The sequence below is a fragment of the Pempheris klunzingeri genome, chromosome 5 (assembly GCF_042242105.1).
Source record: "Pempheris klunzingeri isolate RE-2024b chromosome 5, fPemKlu1.hap1, whole genome shotgun sequence".
In the NCBI taxonomy this organism is placed as follows: Eukaryota; Metazoa; Chordata; class Actinopteri; order Acropomatiformes; family Pempheridae; genus Pempheris; species Pempheris klunzingeri.
Window position 1 is genome coordinate 7969878 of NC_092016.1, and position 19729 is coordinate 7989606.

At 42.3% G+C, this 19729-nt stretch overlaps 1 protein-coding gene across 3 annotated transcripts in view; it reads right to left on the reverse strand.

The window, feature by feature from the left end:
* Positions 1-19729, reverse strand: part of srpk2 (SRSF protein kinase 2) — a 66073-nt gene that overhangs the window by 40184 nt on the left and 6160 nt on the right. Inside the window, exon 1 of one of the 3 annotated variants that reach the window (XM_070830111.1) lies at positions 5963-6030. The exons of the other annotated variants lie outside the window; for them this stretch is intronic. Coding sequence (XP_070686212.1) covers positions 5963-6000 — 38 coding nt within the window. The 5' untranslated portion in view covers positions 6001-6030. Of the gene's footprint in view, positions 1-5962; positions 6031-19729 lie in introns of those variants that run through there. 3 annotated transcript variants of the gene reach the window in all.

Genomic DNA, 19729 nt, shown 5'->3' on the forward strand with positions numbered 1-19729 from the left:
CAAAACAACTATTGGATGGACTGCCTTGACATTTTTTGCAGACATTCATAATGACTTTGGTAAACCCCTGACTTTTCCCCTCGCAGCCGAATGAGGTTAACATTTGCAGTTTTTATTTGCAGGCTATCAAATGGATTGCCATGAATTTTGATGCAAAGAGTCACGTCTCCCTCAGAGTGAATTGTAATGACTTTGGTGATCCTCTGACTCTTCATCTAGCCCCATCATCGGGTCAGAATTACGGTTTATCTGATACTTTGTGGCCAAATATCTGCAAAACTAATGATATTTCCGTCGGCCTCAGCAGAACTTTGTGTTCATCTACTGAGACCAGTGTGACCTTTGACCCTAGACTACACTCACTGATAACACAACCCTGCCGAGGCACTGATGGCAGATCAGGTGCCTGGGTCCGGATCACATGACCCACTCCTTGGGGGTATCGCCATGGCGATCGCGTTAGACACACCACTCGTGAGGAGTCTTGTTCCTGGCTGCTGGATGTTTGAGTCAGTGATTCGTATTGCTGATTAACCACATAGGACTCTATTGAGCACGGTGGAAGTTCCCAGAGTTATTTTGCGGGCACACGGCGACAAAGTTGTAATATGCAGTCAGGTTAAACTTGTTTGCAAGACTTGAAAATTTCAGACCAGTTGTGACAACACAGACACCCACGGACACTTTTATTTACCATTGCTACATCCCTAAAAGGCCAAAAGGGATGCAAAAGACAGCATGCATGAGGATGTCTCCTTGTCACACCGTCTCAAACGGAGATGGGCAGAAAAACACTATCAAAAGAGGAGGCAGGACAGAAAGTTATCTGTGTATTTCCAGACATAAGAGGGGGGCTGGTGGGTATAATGGAGGCCAGGAAGCCAGACAGGCAGGGCATGCCGGCTAGTTTGCTAGCTAGCTCCCTGCCACGCTTCATTAGCTATTGTCATGTTGCTGCATGGCTGGCGCTGCTCGTGTCTGTGTATGTGTGTGTCTGTGTGTGTGTGTGTGTTTGTGTGCCCTGCGTGTCCCCCGCGAAGTGGGTCATATCAGAGAAGATGGTGGAGGCCATATAGGCCAGTTGAAGCTACATATACTGTGTGAACGTGATGGCTGCCATTGCTCGTTCTTCAAGAGCTGGGTGAGACCGACTGGACACATTCCAATACTTCACACAGCATCCTCTGCTGCTCTCTGTCCTACATGTTTCCCCTTCATTTTATCTGTAGCTTAATGCTTAATCTCCCTCGGCTCTGTTGTGGCTTTTTTCTAATATGCACATTTCGTTTCTGAAGTATAAACTAGAATGCCAAAACATTTCTGGTGCTAGCTTTTCAAACATAAATATGCACTGGCGTCCTCGTCCTCCAAGATAGTAAACTCAATTAGGGCTGCAAAAATTATTTTCATTATCCATTATTTATGGAAAAAAAAATTTCAGAGCAAAAGAACCACATCCTTAACTTGTTTTGTCCAAGACCAAAGATATTCATCATCAAATACAACAAACAAAAGCAGCAAAAGCAATCCTCACATTAGAGAAGAACCAGCAAATTGGCATGTTTGTATAAGAAATTACTCATTATTGATTAATTATTAAAACATTTGCGGTTTATTCTTTTTTTTTCAATTGACTAGAGGATTAATTGACTGACAGTTGCAGCTCTAAATTGCTTGAAACAAGCAATTTTCCAAAGTCACCTTGGGGCTCTGTAAACTTGTGATTGGCATTTTTTCATACACGCATCATAGACCAAAAAATTACAAATTAAAATCAAGAACATATATACATAAGGAGAAAAAAGGGGAGGCAGGAAGGAGGATGGATCCTGTAACTTGTGTTTCAACTGGTGTCAAATACATGAAAGGGGAGATGAGATGGAAATTTTTAAGCACTGTTGGAAATGGCTGGAGATGCATGTGCATTTGTGTCTATGCTGCTCCTTCTGACCTCCGTTATCTAACATCACATAATGGGACATTTAGTCCATCAATCTGGCTCTTGTTTGTGATGTTACCCTTTGACACCTCCACCTTTTCTATCCTTCTTTCTCTTTGCTCTCTTTGCCCTCTCTCTCTTCTTCCTCCTCCGTTAAGACTGGCAGCTTCAGTAATAACGGTTAAAAATCACGCGTCATCCAGTCACACTTACAAGGTACAGATGCCCACTCACATCCACAGAACCAGGACAGACAAGCAAGAACGCTCAAATCATGTATATGGAATACATGCTAATTTAAGACAATAAGCCCACCTGTCATCTTTTATCTACTACATGCACAGTTTGAAGTGGACATGACACTGTCAACAGCTACAAGCACCACACTTATTCAAATGCAGTGTACACACACACACACACACACACACACACGCACTCAAGGTGAAATAATCGGCATCAAAGACAGTGAGGTCTACCCAACACATCTCAGCACTCCTGTCCCTCAACAGCTACAAGCTACAGCTTTCCAACAAAGCTGGTAAACTCTTGACCTTTGGGTGTTTATTTGTTCAACTTTTGTTTAATCCTTAAAGAAAGTCCCCTCAAAGGACATAAGCCCTCCACCCAACAGCGTCAGTAATGACTTAAACTGATGTGCCGCAACCCAGCAGAAAGAAGCTTTAAGCTGCTCACACGCAACAAGGATGTCAAAACACTTACATATCCTTACGCGCACACACTCCTCGTCCTCCATCCATCTCCATCCCTGCCATGCCTCAAGTGCCAAGTTACACAACAGGGATCGTCTTCCTAATGCAAGTGCTCCAAGTGAAATTTGTCACAGTGCCGCCTCTTGCTCTTTTCAACTCCATCCATCCCTTTTGGTTTAACACACATAAGTTACCCAATCCATTCTGCCTTACTGTTGACAAACATGTTCCTGCAAATCTCAAATGAAGCACTCCAGATCCAGATGTGTGTGCGTGTGTGTGTGTGTGTGTGTGTGTGTGTGTGTGTGTGTGTGTGTGTGTGTGTGCCCATGCATGGTGCCTGGGGCCCAGGTGGTGTTGTTGGCAGAAAAAATTTTCAATAGGTCCAAAAACATAAGCTCAATATAGACTTAACATATAAATATGAAGCAAAAATAACTAAAAAAAAAAAAGAAGTGGTTCAACCTCCAAACCGGTTCATTCTGCTTTATGTGCAACAATGAATGCTGCCTAGATTAGTTAATATAACAACCATCATCTGCACTGTAATGAACATTATCAATGAATCTCTTTTTTCCATAAATCATTGGCATTTTTGCTTAATAAAAAAGATGAAAAAGATAAATGACTTGATAAATGACTGACGTTTATCAGCCATTAATCAATTATCAAAACAGTTCAGTAATTGTCTGTTCATTTACTACTTCATTAACCAACAAGTAAGTTCAGCAGAATTCGGTATAATACCATCTTTACATACACTACACACTAAGTGTATATTAGTCGTGGCAGACAACACTGTACTTTCATCGTAATAAGTTTGATCTTTCCAACATATGTCTTGCTATATCAGGCTCTCTTTCTTTAGCTGCCAACTTATGCAAATGAATACAATAATAACGCACTCCTTTTTATTAAAACAGGAACTACTGGGTTTGGTCGCTGCACGTATCCAGCCCAAAAGGCAACCCATCTGTCCATGTAACACTCACAAAGCTGCACATTCCCCTCCGAACCTCAGCACACACTTAAGCTGCATTCAAATACAGTTTTGAGCATGGTGATATTAGCAGCAGAGGTTCATAACTGAGAGCACTGATTAAGTATTTAAGAATTAATTCAGGGAGATAAGGAGATAAAACCTTGTGATTAGTCATACGAACAGCTCTGTTAAACTGCTCCCAGATTGGTCAACCTGTGATGGAGAAAACAGGCAGTTGCATGCATTGTTGCTGTTGTCACATGAGACGCTGCGGCCGTTACAGAGAGCAGCAGTGTGTGTGAGTGTTGCTCTTTGTTGTTATCTGGCATGCAACAAGGGACTGCTGCATTATTCTTAATTACAGTCCGACGACTGTGACCCAAACAATAGAGGAAGGGAAAAACTAGCCAAGTGATGACATCCACAACCCTCACCACACCAGGGCTGCCAGATGATATATACTCTCTCTATATATATACTCTATATTTGTGTATGTGTCTAAGGTCAGGAATCCTATTTACCTTATCTAGATGTTAGCTAAGTTAATATGACAATTTCCATCTATGCATTCATCCTTAGTTGCCTTTCTGCAGTATTTGTGTATCTGTATACACTGCCACTACTTGCTCCAAATTAAACTTCACTTCATGTCCATTCAAAACTGCCAACGCTACGATGCTCTCCTCTGTGCCCAACTGCCCGTGTACTAATGCCTGATATTGTTAATGCCCATTTACTTCTGCCTATCCGTGTGCCCACTGCGCTGTGTTTGAGTGTGCCAGTCTGGGGCCTGGCTCTCGGTTGTGTGGATGGCAGCGGCTCTGCCTGATCGTACTTGGCACCGCATCAGTGGCTACCTGAGTCATCCAGTCTGCCTGCTCCTCACCCTCCAGCACCCGTCAAATCGAGCTCTTTCCGCATTTGCACACTGAAAGAGGAATGTGGGCTTGGTCCAAATAAATCTGAATGGATATGGGTTCGTGTGCATGCGGTAAAGAGGTTTGGACATGACTTTGACTAGTTCGCATTTAGATTCATCGCTCAAAACGGAGATGGAGACTATAAAAAACAGAGCCTTTGTTTCTCAGACATTTATCTCCATGTATGTTTTCGATAAAAAGAAAGAAAAAAAAAAACACACACACAACTTCCTTAATTGACGACTGAAGTGACTCCCAGGACCATAAGCCACCACAACAACAGAGATTTTCTAAATCAGGATCATCTAAGCAACGCCGTAAGAAATAAAAGAGTGCTCACTTTGATCTCCAAAGTCTGCATGGGAAGGTCTAATTAGACATAAATAGGTACAAATTATTAAAAAGGCCATTAATCTCTATTGAATAACAGAGGTGGGATAAGTCTGGAAAGGCCTCTGGACCATAGCTAGGCTGGATACATTTTCTCATTATGTATTGTGAAGTATCCTGTCAACACAATTTGAAATGACGCTTGTGTGTGTGTGTGTGTATGTCTTTGTCTGTATGCATTTTCAATTAGCCACAGTGTGCCACGTGACTAGTAATGCCTTGTGACTTTGCTTTTGATGCTTTCCGTTACAGTTATTGGAGGTTTCACAATATGAAAACCTACGAAGCACTGCGACCCCTTAGAGCTGGTCAACATAACGATAAACCTGCCTGTGTGTACTGAAAAGAAGTTGTGTGGCATTCAGAGGTGCCATTGTTCAGTAATGCTATGCACTGAGGTGCGTCATGTGGCGAGCTGTTGGGTTGCATCGCTGCCGAGATGCGCTGCTGCTGCTGCTGCTGCTGCTGTTGGCAGTGCTAATGTTGACGTGTGTTGACACTCTTGCTGTGTAAGCTCTGTGCTCCACCGCCATAAAGAGACAGTGTGTGTGTGTGTGTGTGTGTGTGTGTGTGTCTGTGTGTGTTCTTGTTATTGTTGTCATAGGAGATATTGCAGCCACAGAAGGCAGTAGCAGCTCGAGTGTGTGTCTGTGTAGAGATGTGTGGATTATGTTATAAGATGATGTTTAAGTATGTGTGCTGTCTGTGCTGTACATGTGCGTATGGATGATCTGTTTCCGAAACATTACAGCACCATGCATCGATGAACTAATGCGTTTTTTTTTCCCCCCTTTGCTACAGTCAGACTGCTTTGACCCAGACAATAGAAGAAACCAGCTTAGGATACACAGACAGAAACAGAAAGAGAGGGGACACAAAACATCGAGGTGCTGAGGGGGTTGGTGGTCGGGGAGGGCTGTGGGGAGAGGAAGAATACAAAATAACAGACGAAAAAGAAGGACATGCATGCAGATATACGGGGATGAAATGACAGATAAGGAGAGGGGGAAGGAGGTGTTACCTTTCGGGGGACGAGGATTTCTCCGAGTTCACGGACATGAGCGGTGCCTGTTAGCCGCTCGCTGGCCGAGGGACCACAGGAGACGGCGAAATTGAACAGAAAGCTGCTTTCTCTCTCTCTCTTTTTTTTATACTCTTCTCTCCCTATCTCTCTGCTGTGTGTCTGAGCAAAGGAGAGGAGAGGGTTACAGCCTCCCCTCCTCGTCCTTCTCCTCCTCCTTTTCCCTCCTCTTCTTCCTCCTCTCTCCGTCTCTCTTGTCCTCTCGCTCAGAGGAGAAGAAAGGATGGAAGACAAGGCTCCGCAAAAAGGATAAAAAAAAAAAAAAAAAAGAGCAGCAACTGTGCAGTGCACAATCTGGCTGAATGTGTGTGTGTGTGTGTGTGTGTGTGTGTGTGTGTGAGCTGATAGCAAGAGCAGCAATGTCAGTCAGGCGCCCCTCCTCATGCCCCAGCCTCCTTCCTCCCTCCCTTTCCTTCCTTCTCCTCTTTCACCTTGCCTCTCTTTCACTTTCCCTGCTTTCAATGAAGCTCCTTTTTTTTTTGTCTTCCTTGTTTTCCTTCTTTGTGTCCTTCCTCTGTGGTGTCGCTGGAAGAACTGGGTGATGAAATGAATACACAGGCTCTCGTTCCACAGTGTGTGTCTGTCTCTGTCTGTGTATCCCTCCCTTCCTTCTCTCTCTGTCTAGCTGACTCTATCAGGCCTTCTGCAGCTCTGCACAACAACAGAGCCCAGAGCGAGCTGGAATGTTCCACTTTCTGCGCAGGCAAAGGGGTGTTGGCTTGTCACAGCGACAGGGAAATTAATGCCTTTCTCCTTGAGGTGCACTCTCCTCCCCCATTCATCCCCTCTGAATTAGTCTCTCTCTCGCTCATTCTCTCTCTCTCTCTCTCTCCCAATTGCCTTATTACGACATCCTGTATCTCAGGGCAACGCCGCACAGATCTGCCTTGCCCCCCCCCCCCTTCTCCTCTCTCTATCTGGCATCCTCCCTCCTTTTCTCTAAACCCCATTTTCCACCGCTGTCTTTTTTGGATGTTGGATGCCATTTATGTGTGTGTGTGTGTGTATGTGTGCGTCTCATCATTCCTGCCTCCCTGCCTGTCCCTCACCATTTTCTCGCCATCTCTCTGGGCAGATGGGTCTGTTTCTACATGAGTGAGCAGCTCACAGTGAGGTAGCCAGAGGGTGTGCCATGATGCGGGGGGTCTGTCTACGTTTCTCATTCTGACCTCAATATACTGTATGTATGTGTGTGTGTATGTTTGTGTGTGTGCGCGTGTGAAAATGCACAGTGGGGGTTGAAGGGGCATCCTGAGGTTAATGTGGCTGACTTAGTCATCCAGGGAGTGAACTGGGGGAACACATACAGTTCAAATGTTTACAATATCTACAGGTTCTTTCTCTGTAGCGTCTATTTATTCAAATGATCTGTAGATATAGCCAGTGAAGTGATCTGCTCAAGGCTGTTTCATAATGTTAGATTTATACAGAAAAGGGTATATGGGTTAATAGGCAAAGGTATGACTGGGTGATATACTACTATACTGCAATAGTTTTGTCAGGAAACTTTAATGAAGTAGCTATCCCTTTAATCTAAGTCTGTGTTTTAGGTCATTGCAAGCAGTGTTGCAAATTAATAAGCATGGCTGGTTTATGGCAGCATCATATGCTGGATTTTCCATAGTTTGATGAAGTACCTTGTTTTAATTCTCTGGGTAAACCAAAAGCAGACACTCTTATCTGGTCATTAAACATGCGGTGGAATGGGATGTCTGTCTGTCTGTGTTTCAGACAGTCTGTCGGGCCCCCGCTTTGGCCCAGGCTGAAATAGCTTAACAGCTATTGGATGTATTGCCATGAAATGTTTTACAGACATTCACTGAGGTCAGATGATGAATCCCACTGACTTTGGTGATCCCCTGACTTTTGCTCTAGCACCACCATGAGGTTTACATTTTTGGTTTCAAGTGAATAACTTGAAAACTATTAGACGGATTTCCAAGAGAGGAAGCTCATACATTTATTCACTCATTTTGTTATTTCTAAATGGAGCTTTGGTTGGAATAAATGACACAGAACAGAACAGAATTTTGTGAAACATCAACAAGATGAGATAATTGCATCACAATGTAATTCCACTAGAAATTATGAGGATGTATAGAAATTATAAGGATGTAATTTAGCTATTTTTGCACCAGATGTTGTGGGTTAAATGTTAATAAAAATGTTGGACAAATTAATCTTCATAATAGCACAAACTGAGCAATATCTGTCTCTCAGCCATGTCTCATGTGTCTGATAGCTTTCAGAAACAGAAAGAAAACAGGAACGCAGCGATCCCCTTTCTCTCCCATCTCCATACAGTTCCACTTTCCTACATAAAAGGACCACATTAGGCACACATGTCTCAGAGCCAAACTATTGTCCTCATTCTCTGTGGATGTGGGCCAATGGGGGGCAAAGTACACACTAGGTCTCAGTGCATCCAGACAGCGAGAGGAATATTGAGCTAATATGAGAGGGCGTACTCGTCTTTTTATCCATTTATTTTCCATCCCCAGTTTTTTCGGGGTCATGGGAGGTGGGGGGAGGGGCTGGAGCCTATCTCAGCACACACTGGATGTAATGCAGGAAAACACAGGAGGTACAGGACCTTCAAACCAGAAAGCATCAGGGCCAGGATTGAAATTGGTGCTAAAAAATTTTAATTAAGTTGTTAAAAAAAAATAAAAAATCTTGATGCCTTCTGGACAAAACTAGACATTTGAAGGTAATTGTGACGGACATTTTCCTTTCCTTTTCTTACTTAAGTACTTAGAGCACATTTCTCTAGTGGGTCAGAGCATAAAGAATGACATGGGTGACAACGCTCCTCAATGAACCCCCCCCCCTAAATTTGATGGGTGCTGTGGTACAATCCTGATGTCACCATTTCATGAGGATACCTTCCAAGTGAGACTCGGGACCCCAAAAAATGGAAAGGATTATTTATTTAAAGGATGCATGCGCACAAACACACACACGCTTACAGTTACACACACACACATACCCATAGATCCACACCTCGGGATATTCACAGAGGCTATCAATTTGCGAATTCAAAGGCTGATTCCCGTTCTATTTTCAAGAGGAGAAGGAGCAAAAGAAGAATAAGAAAGAGGGGGAGGGAGAGAGATGATGACTCTCATGAGCAGATATATTTTGGGAGCCGGTATTGAGGCTGCCGGGAGCTATCTTTAAGCGGCCTACTTCTCCTCACTGCCTGGTGGATGCTGGGGAGAGAGAAGGGGTTTACACGTGCAAACACACACACACACACACACACACACACACACACGTCCCATTGCAAATTGCTCCTGGACATACAGCACACTCAAACACAAAGTGCAGCCACAGACAGAAGTCACAGCAAAGCACGATCATACAGACAAAAAGCAGACAAATGCATACACAATAGATGATGTGTTTGTGTGTGTGTGACGAGCAAGATGCCGCTACTCTAACAGTGACTGTGCTCTTTGTGTCAGCAGCCGTGTTGTTACCGTCTATAGAGAAAACACTGCCCCCATGTGGAAATGCACACAAGCACACGTTATTACATACACACTAAATATGTGTGTGTGTATTTAGAGCAGTCAGTGTCCAGATTGATTGACATACTGATAGCTTCAGGTCTGCCTTGAAGCGGCTCATTTTTCTTTGATACAGACTACCATATGGAGCGCACTCGCCTATGGGACTCTACAAGTCAGACTTACATGACATCGCCTGTGGATACCGAATGTAAATCTGCACACGTGCATGTGGGCACTCTCACTCTCACACAAATACATAGGAATAAAAATAAAAAATAAAAAGTCATAGGGGTTGTGTTGCAATGGATCAATACATGATGCTCTTAAAAAAGACCATACAGGAAACATACTTGTGATTTGCCATCCTGATTTTGGTATTTTTCACATTTTTATGACAATTTTAAAAAGGCTCACTACACTGGTTTTACATGTCAAGTAAATTGTCTGAGTAACAAAGTTGTGTGCGAGCAGATGTACAATGTCTTCAGTAGCTCTGACGGAGCTTAGTCATTTCTAAGAAAATGATTCATGTGACATCATCTGTCCTATGGGATGGAGGGTAAAGATGGGAACGATTCCCATGTTTATAACTGGAATTTATGTGACGTGACACATCGATGTTTGTTCAGTTTTGAAGCGCTTCCATAAAAGAATGAGTCTCCTAGTGATAATTATAACTTGGATGTTGATTTGATCTGCGAACAAGCCAGCAACTGGTAATTATGGTACTATCTGCGTTAAGACATAAACCTGGTATTAGTATTCCGCTTTTGAGTTACATTTTGGGACATGTCAGATCAAAGGCTTTGGGGTCCTGCCACATACCACAGTGTAAATGTCAAGAGATCACAACCTCTGCTGCTTTGACTATTTTTAAAATGTGTCCCTTCAGGTCCACTGTATTTCTTTTACAATTATATAACAATCTTAAAAAGAACACATCAGTTTACTATAAGAGAGCATTACTCAGCCTATGAAAACACCCCCATACCCTCTCTTCTGCACGGTGAACTTGTTTCTTTCTGACTTTATTAAAAGTGAAATATTAAAATGGCCTTTCAACAGTTCACACTGATTTCCTTGGTGATAGCGTAGAGATGTTTTTTCCATGGGATTTCTATGCCATCTGATTTTGTGGGAAAGCATTTGGCTCCCACAGCTAGTATATTTTTTTTTACAGTGGCTTTAAACTCAAACAGTTGTGAAAATTGTGGCCATTCATCCCAAGACTAAAAGCCTTTTTCACAGTGGACAGTACGTCTTGTTGCAACAGGAAAAGCACAGGCGGAACAAATAATATTAATAATGGCTCTTTTCTATTTAATCAGGTTGTCTCACTGAAATAAAGAAATACTCGAGAACAAGAAACATTGACAGCCAGCATACAAGAAGAAAATGTCCAAAGCCAGACAATGAAGTGACGAAAAGGCCTAATAAAAATGATTACTAGAGACACAGAAGATGTGAAATGATAAAGCTTAAAAAGAAAAGAATCTAGCTTGAGGGCAGTTTGCACTTCATTCCATTTAAAAAGGTGCATAAACCAGTTCTATCAGTGCCGGAGCGTGCATAAGAAATATCGAGTGTTAAGTAGTTATTGGATCATACACTCAGTTATAAGATTTGTTCTATTTAAGTGTCCCAGTAAGCCATGACAGAGACCCAGCCGGCACAAAACCTGGTCCTGAAACTGGCTCACCTCAATGTAATGTAGCCATTAATAATGTTATTAATTACACCTGCGCTTTTCCTGCTGGGACGTGTCATTAATGGGTGCCGTTAAAAACTCTTTTGGACATATGGACTAGTCATGGGCCTCAGTTCTTGCTCATGGTATTTTCCTTTAACTAAAGCAGTCTTTTCCTTATTTTCCTCAAACCATTCCAGTCCCATCACTCTTCTTTCTTCCAGTTAAGCGGAAAAACACATAGCCCCTCCCAACACCAACACACACACACACACACACACACACACACACAGAGTTACCGGTCAGTGTTGAGTGCTCGTAATTCATCCAGACATACACAGGTAAGCAGCTTGCACTTTCTGTGCATCATTACCCTGGGGAGCGCACTCTACAGCAATATGTTTGAATGTGTGCACTTTGCAAGTTAAGGCTGGTGTGTGTTGGTGTGTATCTGCAGTAAGTGGGTGAGGGGAGAGGGGAAGCTAACACAAAAAAACTGTGAGATTATGTCCCACTAAGAGCTCCACCTGGTCCTTTGTGTGTGTGTGTGTGTGTGTAAGCTCATTAGCAAAGTGGTGTGTGTTTAATTGATGAACGGGTGACCTCCGCCCTCTCTGCCTGCACTCTGACCTCAGCTGCTTCACCAGGCTGACATTTTAAATGAATCCAATCATACATGGGGTTGGGCAACACTTAGCATCAAGCTCAGCCACAAAATGGCCGACTTCATGTTTTTTAACGCCCTGTCACCACACAGGACAGGACAAGTTCCGAGATAAACTGAGATAAAGGTATTTGTGTGATCAGTCTACTGTTTATGTACCACCGATGGCCAATGACACAGTTGATGCATCAAATAAACTGTCTGTGGTGAAATCTTTAAAAGCAAATGAAGGGACTGGCTGCTGATTTACATTTTTTGGGGGGGGAATAAATGTTGAATTTATTGTTACTAGAGCTACAACTAACAATGATTTTCATTATCATAATAATCTATCCATGGTTTTCTCCATTAATCTATGAAAAGTAAACGTTGGGGAAAGAATTGCCATCACAAGAGCTCAAAGTGATTGAACAACGGTTCAAAACCTAAAGATATTTCATCTAATACGATATATGACAAAGACAAGCAGTAACTCATTGCTTGAAAAATGACTGAAATTACAAATCGATTAACTAATTGCTGCAATTCAATCAATAAATTGTTTCCCTCATTTTGTTTCTCAGTAATCATGTGATTTTCTTATACGATTGTCAGCACGTAAAAATGAGCTCTTCAATTTTAAGTTGATATTTTCACTCTACAGCAACACGTTTCACACATTTACTGATGAGCCTTTTAATGGTGCCAATAGTGCGATATCTAAATCAACAGAGAGCTTATTGGCAGTCAGCAGTGCTCCTTAAATGTCATTATTAAATTATTTTAAATCTAATTTCTATTTAATTTATGTGCAGCACTAATGGTGTTTGCGTGCGTAGTTGTATTAAATCCTATCACTCAATAAATCACTTAAACACCCGACAAATATTAGAAACACTTGCAACCCACCTACAAACTACAGTATTATAGCTTGAGCTTTGCAGTTATTAAATCATAGTCAGTCATATTTAGATCAGTCACATGTGTGAGTGTTTGCGTTTACTGGTTTCTGCTCTGATCAATCCTGTGACCTTTGACCTTCTGAGCACAGGGAGGCCTGTCTAACCACCAAGCATCAAAAAGACAGACCCTTCTTCAAATATCTATTCTTATAGAAGTGAAAACCTGCGGGGAAAACGTAAGAAGTAACATGTAAATGAATGATGTGTGATATTTGTCTGCATTTGAGTGATTCACCTCAAACATCTGACCTTGTATTCATTGTGGAAGGCACAGAGAATCTGAAAACTATTGTTTTCCATAAGTAAACAAGTCAAAGCTAGTATTCGGTCATTTCCAGCATGACAAAAACAGAAGTGGGGAGACCAGCACCTACAAAGAATCCTTTCACCAGACTGAAAACTGGGACGTGGCTACCCTCTATTGGACAGAATAAGAATTACACTCCAGAGACACAAACATGCCCACAATACACTCCTCACTTGATTCAAGGCATTCGTAGTGGGATACAGGGCACTGGGGAGAAGTAAACAGCAGCACTTTGCTAGGCCAGACAAGGATAAACAGAAAAATAACAAGCAGTTTTTTTTCCTACTGTCACAAAGCATGGTGAGCAGAGAAAAAAAAGTCTTGGCCACAAGCTGAGGGGGCGTACAACAATAAGCGCCCTGTGTTTCCAGAGTATTGTGATTAGAGCCGTGCAGCATGGGGGGAAAAAAAAAAAGGAGGGCAGGCCTGTGGTCACCAGTGAGCATTATGTCAACACAATGAATGTGGGAATTCACTTAGCAGAGGTACTGCCGTAATGTGACTGAAATAGCCTGAGACTGGTGATTAAATGTCTCCATGAGAGTAAATGTGAAACTACAGCCTTCATGTTCAAGATAAATGGGGTTACACAGCAGGCCTGCCAAAAAGGTAAACAGGGAAAATAAGGCTCGCAATTGAAAAAAAAAACGTGCTACAGGACTCCAGTGCAACATTGTTGTAATAAAGCAGAAGTATTTAAGACAGATAAATAACTTTAATTTAACATTAGATATGAAGCCAATTTGCAGTGCAACAAAGAGGTATTGGTGAACATGCAAATGTTAGCATTGCTGAATAGCACTAAATACAAAGTACAGCTGATGGCAAAACGTTTGACCTCACGAAAGTGGAAAAAAAAGACAGAACCTGAATGTCTGAATGTTCGTGGCAATCCATTGAAGAGCTGTTGAGATATTTCAGTCTGCAGCAAAGCGCCTGACATTGCCAGCCGTAGAGCTACGGTGCTAAAAAAGAACATAATTATAAATGATGTTGAACTAAACTGTGCTAAACTGATTTGAAGTGATCTGCCAAGTAGACTTTCAAAAGTCTGATGTCCTGTAGTTGTATCACATGAGAGCACTAACGCACAGAACACGTCCCCATTTTCACTTCAAATAATGAATGCAACACTGAATGAGCCCTTTACTACAGCGCCACTTAGAACAAATACAAATTGTATGCTTTCACACGGAGATGGAACCAGTGTATCTAATTTCATCCACACAAGTGCGATTAAGGGGTTATCAAATTGAAGATTTTATCATAAAATACATTTTGTATGCATAAGTAACTGTTTGGTTTGGTTTATTTGACCAACTAGTAGTTTATCCACCATTTTAATTACTACATTGCCAGAAGCATCTGAGTCATGCACTCAGATGCCTCTAGACCTAACAACAATTTCCAGCCAGGTTTTAAAGACAGGGCTAAATGAGGACACCAGACTGCTCAGCGTGGCCAATTACTCAATGTTTACAATGGCAGCAGCAGGCTTGATAGAATAGAACTGATGCATGGGCTGTGAAGGACACACATACACACTGAGTATAAACACGCTCTACAGAGATCTGGGTTAGTGTGCTGTACAGATACAGAGAGAGACAAACAAATACCTTGCGGCTAGATTGCAAGCACGAGAAGCAGAGATTATAGCTGTCACAAGCAATCCAATACCATAGGAATGAGTATTGATTCAGCCCTGTTGTACCTGTGTCTGCATTCATCATATTATCTGGGATTAGTGGTGAGTAAATGGGGGGAATGTTTGGATGTGTTGCAGTCTGATACATGCAACCGCACTGACGACATGAGCAGCATCTTGGTATCTCATCATCATCATCACAGGCTTTCTGCAGTTTCTTATGACTGAAACTGTATCTACATTTTCCATGGGGCTTTGGGTTTTGTGTTTAACTTTTCCTATTTCTAAAAGGGGGCAATTACTTTGAGTCAATGGTGGTAGTTCACTTTGCGCACAAGCTATTAACCAAGCATTGAGACGGCATGGGAGGAGCTGGATTATTTTTAAAAATGGATGTTATATGATCTGCTGCATCATGGTGCACAGGATGTATCCATGCAGTGAAAACACAGACAAGAATATGGAAAAATTACCAGACACAGCAAAATGCAAGGATGTGTTTTCCACCGGGGATATCCTCCTCTTCACTTGTGAAAAATCCCATTTTTGCCACCTAACTTGTTGTAGTAGGAGTTTGATTAAGTCACCAAAATTAATTTCTTATTTGACTGAGCTGTCTCAGGTCTCGGAATAGGGGTTTATGATCACTCTACAGAGACTTTACATTGTGCCACTTTTAAGGTTTATTAACACAGTCGATCTGTTTATTTTGTAAGTGTAAGACGTATAAAATGTTGCCAGATTTAAAAGGTGAGGAAATGTTACAGTAAAAGAAAAATTCTGAAGGTAGAAAACGCAGAAATAATTGCAAAATGCGAAAGAACAGGCATGAGAAACGCAACTTCCTGAGCACAATTCCTCCTTCCAAACTGGCCAGAAGGTGGCAGTGGAGAGCAACTGAGCAGAGTTCAGCCTCCCCGACTGTGAAAATCTCCTGCCCTCACAGAATTACATGCCCTATTAATGTCTTCCCTTCCTCTTTCTGTGATGACCTACTGGCCTGCAACTGCAGAGTTGGACCACACTGCAGAGGCGTTACATGAGAGGAACAAATCCTTGCTTTTTGTCCCTCGTTGAACAAATCCTATTTGGACCACACACACTCAGAACATGGGATTCCTCCCTTTTAATTCATCGTCATTCTTGTGTCTCCTCATTCAGTCTGATCGACTCGGTAGATTTGCTCTGATCTTGCGCTTTCCTGGCGTTGTGGGAAAGCGGGAGGAAAATCCTTAACAAGCTCAAACTGCTCTTGCCAGACAAACATCTACACTGAGAGGGAGAGAAAAATCCAAAGGAAAAATCCAGCCCATGAGTCCCTAAAACAAACCCCTAGACGAGATGATTTAAGGAGCAGTTCAAATAATGATGACAGATTATAGTGCTGGCAGGCTTAATAAGTGTTGCCCGGCTGACAGAGCTAAAAAAGAACAGCTACTCGACTTTGGCCTTGTCAAGTGCTAAGTCCAGAGGCGACCTGGCGGCTCGCAAAAACCAACACACCTCGCCAACTAATGGCTGTTGAAAAGGAGAGTTTAAATTGGGAGCTTCTCTTCAGGACCTACTGCTTAAACACCTACTGGAGTGGCCTACTTCTACAGTATATTCAATTAGCCAGTCAGCCAGCAATAATACTGGCACTGTGGCCACCAGGGAGGAAATCATTCCCACTCAGACACCACAGAGGAAGCAGCTAATATCATGTTACAGTTCACCATATAACAATGAATGATCTGTGAGAAGAGCCTGAAAGTTCTATATTATCATTATTATTATTATCATCATTATTATTATTAATCATTGTTAATTATCATTATTATTATTATTTTCTTTTTTTTCCATATTAACGATGGATTAAATGATCACATATACTCTGAGAGGTGTGGCTTATACTGTAGAAGCCAGAGAGCCATCTCTGCAGCCCAAAACGTAACTGCTTTGGTTCAGTTTTCATCACTTCAGCCACGTTTCCAGCAGCAGGAGGCAGCTGTTTCAAGTAAAAAAACGAAATAAAAAACCTTTGATAACCCCAGTGTATGCTACCAACTCTGCATCAAATGGCAGACGAACAAAGTTCGGGACTAGTGAAGCATTTAGCAGCTTAAGAGTCCATCTGGAGTCAGTGGAGATAAAATCAGAACTGAAAGAAGGGTGAATATTGGATTGTAATACTGTTTTCACCTGGTGGCCAGAAACAGAAACTCCAAATGGTGTTCTATAACTACTGGACATGAGAGTGTGTGTTAACAACTTGGCTACGCCAGCTTTACAAAATAACTGCGCGGTAACGTTGTGTTTCCGGCTTGTTGTGCTGCCCCAAAGTGGCAACGAATGCAGGTATAAAGAAACGCCGACTAATATGGAAACATGTGAGCGGGAGCAATTAATTCTGGGATTTTTTGATCCTGTGGCCTAGTTCTTTCAAGTGCTTGATGGGTAGCAGTGCTTAACTCTCACTATAAAGTTTGGCTGGCTGCACTAAATTAGTTTCACCTTACAATCCTGACGTGACAGGTGGTGGGTGTGGAAGGCTCCTCCGTGGCTTTGACAATGAACATAAAACACGCAAACATGAGTCCTTCTCTGGTCCCTGCCCTGTATCAAAACACTGGGAGGGAAACTGCATAAATTGTTGTCCTGCAGGTCTGACTTGTAATGACACATTTCAAACCAAATGTAGACCTGTGTGTATGGCTCATACTTGGATGTAAAAGGACATTTCGAGCTCTCCACTCTGGCTCCACATTCAGCTGCTTGCCATTCAGCGACCTGTGTGCTTTCTCCATGTGTCTAACGCAGCAATTTTTAACTAACCCTCATTTCCTGCCTTCGGCTGCCCTGTGGCATCCTCTAATTCCCTCTCTCCACTTTCCTTACTCACTCGCTCCTTCCCCAGCTTTCCTGTCGCTATTGGTTGGCCAGACACATACTCACACATGCAGACTCTCCTATTCACCCTCTCAGCCTTCTTCCCTCTCATTCTCTCTCTTAATCTTTTGCTCCACCTCTCTAGCTTTCACCATCTAGCTCTCACCATTTCTCTCTCACTCCCTTTTCATCTCCCCCTCTCTCTCTCTCTATATGCTGCTCACATGCTCTGCTCTCAGCACCCACTATCAGCTCCATCCAGCCAGGCTGCAGTATTGATGGGGGAAGCATTATTGGCTAAACAGGACAAATCTACTTGCCAAAGCTTGAATCTCTAAGCTCTTCCTCACATCTCTACAGTATATTACATACTAGCCATCAACCCACCACGACTTACTCCTTACAGTGGAACATCTGGCCAACTCTAAGACATAAAGCAAGTAATGTTCATCCACAGCTACTGAAGCTGGATTCCCCAGCTCCCAAGGGAATCAGTTCAATTTATTAACAGGGAACCTTTACAACTCTCAAGTCTGTGTGTTAAATGTGAAGCTGCTGGTTAGCCCATCTGAGCATAAAGACTGGAAAAGTACAAGATGTGGTTTTACAGTGCAGGTGTGTGTGGTTGGTGAGCCATAGAAGTGCTGGTGGGTGGATTTTCTTACATTCGAACAGAGGTAGGCTAGCTATTTCCACCCATTTCCAGTCTTTATGCCAAGCTAAGCTAAGTAGCTGCTGGCTGTAGCTTCATATTTGGTACCAATCTAATCTAAATCTTGGCAAAAAAAAAAAAATAACCTCCCCAAATTTTGAATTCTGATTCAAACGTCTTTTCATGTTTCATATATCAAATTAACAACAGTATCCAAAAACCAGAATATTTGGACTCATTGTAGATGGACTAATAACACAGTGGACCAAACCTGTAAAAAAATGTCATCATGTACCTGCTCTGGTTTTATAAATTCATAGGCTCCAGCTTCAGCTTGCTGCCTGATGATACCAGTGAGTAGACACCGTCCCATCTCTGCATAGTGCCAAGACTATGTATGGGGGGGGGGGCAACATCCCTGACGAAAATCAATGCAGTTTACAGTGCGATGTGTGGGAACATTACTCAAGTTGGAGTCAGCTCTTTTCATGCAGGAAGGTCTATAGTGCTACGACGGGCACTGCAAGCTGACAGATATATGTCTCGGGAAGTATATTAGCATTTAGACTCACTGCTGCTCTGTCCAGAAAAGTTATTACTAATGAATGCTATTATACTGGTGTCGCTTTATATCACTTTCACACTCACAAAGCCCAACATGTTTTGGTATGCTGATCCAGATTGACTTAATCTAGGAGGTAATTCACATTAAAGCCTCAGCCACTGAAACTTGCTATGAGCCGTCATCATCTAATAGGAAAAGCAGACACATTTACACTCTGTATTCAACAGGGCAGATCAAACGCTTGATCTTGATAAAGAGTGGACTGTTGGGTTAGCTTAGACCACAAGTTGAATTTGCAGTAACAGGTACCACACATACCATGCGGTCAATGAAAGGGCCGCTAGTCAAAACTCTAGCAGTTACCTCCTTCAGTCATATCTCTATCATTAGCCGCCATCTTATGAGGCCAGAGTACAAACAAAAAAAAAAAAAACGTAGGTGCCGACGTTATTCTGCCATCCCACCAAATTCTGTGGCTGTGATCATGGTGACAAGGACTGGCTCTGCTGTTATTGCTAGTGGTCTCCTAGAGTCATTGTGTTTCTATGACAACATGACCAAAAACAAAGGGCATGAGGACAGCCTAAACTCAATAAAGGGAGGGATGATGAAGTGAGAGAAATAAATGTGAAAGTGTAAAAGCTATGGCCCGTAACTAAGCGAATCCTGCCAGAGAAAAGTGTGGCTCCTGCAGAAACTTGCAAAGCACTCGTGTTTTAGTTGGGATTAGTTAGATAATTCCCACTAAAAACAGCAAACAAACAAAACAACTAAAAAAAAAGTGGCATGGTGGAGATACCACAGACTGCAAAGAGAATTGAAGATGGTTCATAAATATATTATATAGCTCAGTTTGTCATAGT